Here is a 6,000-nt window from a genome sequence, read left to right as displayed (position 1 = left end):
ATAAGGTACTAAGCTCTGCTGCACTTCATTACTCAGTTTTAAGCTAAGGGTGAACCTTAGTCAGCGCTGTCGTTCCCAGAGACCAATTATATTAGGATGATCATAGAATGATCATGGGCTGATTGTATTTTGCTGTCTCTGAGAGATTGTTGAAAGGATGCTGAATCAAGAAGCACATCGGTTTGGTTCATTTCCAGAGCCTGCTCAAAGCTGAGGTTGTAATGGTATTGCTGATTATTTGAATCATCACTCTTTTTGGTGATGGCTCAGATTCCCATGCTCTCTTCTGCCAGTAAATGCTGTTTCAGATGATTTCATCAGAGCTTTGGGATGCAGAATGGGACAGGAAGGCTTTCCCATGGCTTTTGCTCTGTCCTTGGGGTGGAAAATTGTGCTATTAGCAACGCCATCTTTCTTAACGTGTCTGCCAGAAGCTGTCACTCTATTCCCTTAAACACATCGACTGGTTTTCTCATTGCATCTTTTGGAGGGATGGCTGACATTGTGAGATGCAAAACATTAATTTTAGGTGGAATAGCCCTGTAACTTTTTTTTTCTGTACTTTTTGAAAAGTATGACTTACCAAGTAATTACGGTCAGAGTTAGCTTGTCCTGAGTGGTTCCCAATTCCCTGTAATTTCCTGTAATTTAAAAAAACCTTGGCTTGACCAATAGATTTGGTTGGACATCCAAGAGCTGTTTATAGATTTTCTATAAAAAAAATTAGTTATGCAATGTAAAGTACTTCTCTGTTTGTATAGATAACAAAGTGTCACACCGTGCAAGAAACTACAAGCAAAACTAATTAAGATAACGCTAAGATCAAGGGGAAGAAACTTGAGACCAAGATTCAAAAGGGGGAACCCATCTTACTCTGGTTGACACCAGATAGCACAACAAATATGTTGTGCATTTGTAGGCATGTGTGACATCAACCCATAGATGATAAAAAAGTGAATGGTGAAAGGCCATGCAGGTGAACAGTCATATGCACAGCTATGCAGTGAGGCGAGAATGAATTAATATATAAATCCACAGCAGGACAGAATCAGGGCATCAGGGTAGTGGAGACCCAGATCTGGCAGTACCGGGACAGAACAGTTGGAACAGGGCATCTTGAAACATGAGAAAGAGAGAGAGAAAATAGAAAGGAAGGAAAAACTAAAGCAACAAACACAGCAAAATTGTAGGGGGATTTACAGTGGGACAAGGCTGATCCAGAGGGTAGGCAGGCAGCAGCACCCAACTATTGCTAACTAATGGACTCGCATCAGCAGTGAGCAGACAGCAGGGACATTAAAAAAGGGCTTTAGACATGTGAACAGACTGTAAGAGAAGTAGATTAAAAAGACAGCAGTAATGATCAGATACCTGTAATCAGACCAGTACAGAACAGTGTTAGTATGCAAACCGGCTACATCAGTGAGGAAAACGGTACAGTAGAGATTTCTGCTGCATTGTCATGATTTAAAATAAATAAACTCAAAGCAAACATCAGCTTAGAGGTTGCATCTAGGTCTGAAACTGCTTGTGGTATCTGACCTTTTAGTTTCGCTGACAACTGTTGTTAGAAGTTATTGTTACATTTCATACCCCATTTATATGGCTTGGTTAGGGACAATATTTAAATGTATTTTTACTGTTTTGTAACATAGTTAATGAATCTGGGGCCAGTGTTAGGCTGTATTTGTTCATGTTACTGTTAGTCGCTACACTGCTACTCCTTGCAGAATGAGCTGAATCAGGTCATATTTAACATATTCGGCTGCTTATTTAATCTTAGTGTTGATAAAGTGACCGAATTCCTTTATGCCCATTGTCAAAAATCCAAAGTGTACCAAGAGCTCTTCAAGCTTCAAGTATGGCTCGGCTTGACCTACCATCTTTAAAGATGCATGTAAGATCAGCATTTAGGCTTTTTTCTGTCCTGGCACCTGAGTGGTGGAACGAACTTCCTTTCCCTAAGGTTGAAGGAAGTTTAAAAGTTAAGTCAAATAATCAACTTTTTTAGAAGTCTGTAATTAACGGCAAGAAAAACTTGAAACTTTAAGTTCAAATTTTCACAACTTTACTGGAGTTACAACGCTACTGTAAAGTAAAGGACATTTGTAGCCAGCACATAACCTGTTCCGTCTGAAATGGCTGCTCATTCCCTATGTAGTGGACTAATTTTTTTTAAATATTGGTTCCTGTCCTCATCGGTTAAGCTCTGTTTTCTCTCTCTTCCAAGAGTACCTAAATCAGCACTAATCCTGGCGATGTTAGGGCTCACGGTTGTTCTGATGGCTTACTTGATCTGTTTAACATTGAGGGAAAAGTTAGTTCATGTAGAGTATTGTGGTCTCCACACTGACTTTTGGATTTGGTGGCATCTAGCTTGAGGCATCTTTTGGATCCTAGCTGATACGAACCAGCTAAGGATATTTTCGAAGTAAACAGTAAAGCTCTTCTGTACATTGCTCTGGATAACACTAAATCTACTAAATGCCTTAAGTGTAAATGGAATTTCCGAATCCAGCGGGATTAATTAAGCTGTAGAACCTATATTATATTAGTCTGTCCCCAGTTATGAGTGGCTCTGTTTGTTTGTTTATGTATTTACCCCAATCTCCCCTCAATTTTTCCCTACAGTCATGGAACGTCATGGTAAATGAGACGGAAAACCTGAGCCGCATTTTCCGGAAGCACTCTGAGGATCTGATGGTGGGTCCCCTCAGCAAACTCACCCTCCTCATCCGAGACAAGCAGCAGCTGAAGAAGACGTACGGGGAGCAGTGGACTCAACTCAACCAGGAACTGTGCAGGGTCAGTGCCACACACACACACACACACACACACCCACACACACTTGTTTTTCATTTGCACATGGTTTCGGTAAGCATTTCCCATCCCAGTCCTCAGGGACATGTCTTTGTTATGCCACTGATCCTGATGCACCTGAGCTCAAAGACTGAATAGCAGGTACAGGAGTACCGGGAGTTAGGGTGGGGAACAGATGCCTGAAGTGTGTTTTGGTCTTGGTGGTATTTAACAGCTCCTGAAACTGTACTTTCATTTTATTCATATGATGGGTTTGTTTGTGCCGAGGAAACAACAAGCTTGTGCAATGCATGGGTTTTCCCAGTCTGGGATACTTGGGTGCCTTCCTGATTGAGCAAGAATGACTGATGTCTTGTCGTGTGACATTGAGAAATAGGAATTTGACAGTATTTGTTTATAAAAGAAAGAAGAAAATGAACAGAAACCTAGAAAGCAGAGGCAGTATTGGACATTTTTCTGTGTCGTATCGCTTCTGACAAGGTCAGTGGTGGATGACCCTGCTTGCTGTTTCTCAGCAGGAGTTCTACTAAGCGTTAGTCAGTCCTTAAAGCCTTGGGGGCTGTCATTATTTTTTTTAATAAATTTTATTAAATTTGTTCTCCAAATTTGCTTCCGCCAATTCACTCATCCATCCCAGCAAACAGCTTAAAGACATCTGTTGTAGCCAATGTTGCTTAAAAGCAATAACTACTCATCCGGAGAGAGCACAGCCAATTTTGCTCTCTCAGACGCTAGTTGCTGATGGCAAAGCAGGCTGGCTTGGGATTCAAACTCATAACCCCCAGGCCATAATGAGACCACATTAGACGTCCGAGCCTTATAAGTGAAGAGACTTACAGTAGCAATAAACCTGTTATGCAGGAACATTGCTAAGCCTAGACCAGTCTGTCTGTGGTGATAACCCCTGAGACGTGTCTGACAGGCCTTTGGGTGAGTGTTAATAGAGTTCTAATTCCCAATCGTAGATATTCATTGATTATTGGAAGCTTATTGTGAAATTATTGAATTTAAAGTGCAGTGAAGCATCAGCCCAAAACCATCTCAATCCGGATCATTCAGGAAGATAAGAAGACCTACAGCAGCCAATCTGGAGAGTCAAGGCTTTTGTTGTCATGCTTGAAAACCCATCAATGCAATTAAGTTAAAGAAGAATGGACTTCCTAAGGAAGAGTGGTCAGAATTCCCCAGGATGGTGTGAGTGCAGAGATCGATAGCTTTGACAAAGTGCTTGGCTGGGTTTGTAGCTGCCAAAGTTGGCAAGTGATCAGAAAATAAGGAAATTGACTTTTAATAAGGCAGTAATCATTAGTGGTTCATCTTATGCACCTCCTCTTATTCCAGTTTATGAACTGTGATTGAGATTCAGCCCCTGATTAATGTCTGTGTCAGAAAAGGAGGAAAAATGCAGCTAATATTTCTTGAAGCCCTGCAGACTAGAGATCTCTGAATTTGCAGACATGTACTCCATTGAAATCCGAGTTTAGCTTGGTTTTATCCTACAGATATCCACTCAATGTTTGCATGGTTTTATGTATCAGTTCATTTTACCAAATCATTTTTCAGTTTTCATTCTTCAGAATTAAACAGGTTTTTGTTTCTGTGCCTTTAAAAATAATGTATGTAAATGGACTCTGTTCTGATTGGCTACCTTGCATTGTTCCTCATTTGAAAAGCACCTTAGTGTGAGTAAGTGGGGCTAAACTGCCCTAGGCTGAATAGGTGAATGTATGCAAATGCATGTTTTTATTTCCTCTGTGATTTGGTCGACCCCACCCGAGTCGACAGTGCCTGTGTTTTTTTTCATCCTTTGAGAAATTTACAGGCCGAATGATCTACTGTTTTTCTAAGATCTCAGTGCTGCTTAGCTCATTTTAGTTCTGTTTGGATCCACATCCAGGTTTTTGGCTGCTGTTGGGCAGCAAGGGCATGTTTTTGTCTCAAGGGCATGTTTCCAAGACCCTTAATAAATATTAAACACTTTACGAATCAGAAAATTAAAACTTTCCTTATTGTGTAACAAAAGCTTACTGAGCTGAAACAGAATCTTTCCTAATTGCAAAAACTAAATTTACCAAAACCAAAACTTCCCAAATCATGAACTGAGAATTTACCTTAATAAAAATCTTCTGAATTGCAAAATGAAAAAATGCAGAAACAAAAACCCTCTGAATCTTAAAAAAAATGCAGAAACGAAAATGTTCTAAATTGCAAAATGAAAAAATGCTGAAACTAAAACTTGCTAAAAGTTCAAAGGAAAATGCAGTCTTATTGCTGTTGGAACTTTGCTTCGTCTCAAACTTGATTAGAGCCAATGTCTCTTTGCAGCTGCGGAGACAAGGTTTATTTTTGTTTGTTTTTAACAGACGTCCCCCTGATAAATAAATCCAATCCCAGCAGGTCTTTAGTTTCCATATCCAGACTGTATAGACGGAGGAGTGAAGGGTACATGTTTCAGCTTTAGCAATTTTTACATACTAATCAAACTCTTTCATTAAATAATGAAGGAAAGTTCAGATCTTCAGTGATTTTGGCCTTTAGCTTAACTCTGCGTAGCTTGTTTGTTCCCATTCACTGACATATTACTGTAGACCTGTGCTCCTCCTGTAATTACAGGTATTTAACGATTAGCCGCAGCAGCTATATACATGTATTTGCTACGATCTTGTTTGTGCATCAAATTCACAATGTCATTAAAACTAATCTGTCAAAATTACTGATCAAAGAAAAAGCACCAGTATGTTTAATGCTAGGGTCAATTCAGAAGGGGACATCAGGGTCAGGAGTATTTATACGACAGTATTGATTGGCTCATCACGTCTGCAGACAGGAAGAAGCTAAACAGCATGCATTAATGATGCGAGCAGGGTGGCGTTACGGAAATGCTGACTGCTGGGTGCAGCTCGTCCTGTGCTGGTAACAGACCAGTCGTTTCACGTCAGGGGGGAACTGGAGAGAAACGCATGTCTATAATGAAAGTGATTAAAAAACAGAAATGGAAGTGAAACTCTAGCGCTGGACTTCTGTCACGTTACAGTATGTCCGTGGTGTGATGAATGGGGCTATTGGGCGTTGTGCAAGTGAGCAGCCCAGCATGCCTGGAGATTTTTGCGCTGGCCTGAGCTGGACATGATTTTTTTTTTTAGGGCTGCAAACCACAGTTTAGTGCAACTGCAGAGATTA

The 6,000-nt window shown here is 40.5% G+C and overlaps 1 protein-coding gene across 3 annotated transcripts in view; it reads left to right on the top strand.

Annotated features, from left to right (window-relative positions):
- fes (FES proto-oncogene, tyrosine kinase) overlaps positions 1 to 6,000 on the top strand; it is a 35,763-nt gene that overhangs the window by 3,928 nt on the left and 25,835 nt on the right. For all 3 annotated transcript variants that reach the window (XM_072661193.1, XM_072661194.1, XM_072661192.1), the window contains 2 exons: positions 1 to 5; positions 2,632 to 2,805. The exon at positions 1 to 5 is cut by the window's left edge and continues 231 nt beyond it. In XM_072661193.1, the coding sequence (XP_072517294.1) occupies positions 1 to 5; positions 2,632 to 2,805 (179 nt within the window). The remainder of the gene's footprint in view (positions 6 to 2,631; positions 2,806 to 6,000) is intronic.

The sequence above is a fragment of the Salminus brasiliensis genome, chromosome 17 (genome assembly GCF_030463535.1).
Source record: "Salminus brasiliensis chromosome 17, fSalBra1.hap2, whole genome shotgun sequence".
Classification (NCBI taxonomy): domain Eukaryota; kingdom Metazoa; phylum Chordata; class Actinopteri; order Characiformes; family Bryconidae; genus Salminus; species Salminus brasiliensis.
Note: the sequence above shows the minus strand (reverse complement) of the source record. Positions and strands in the feature narration are given on the sequence as shown.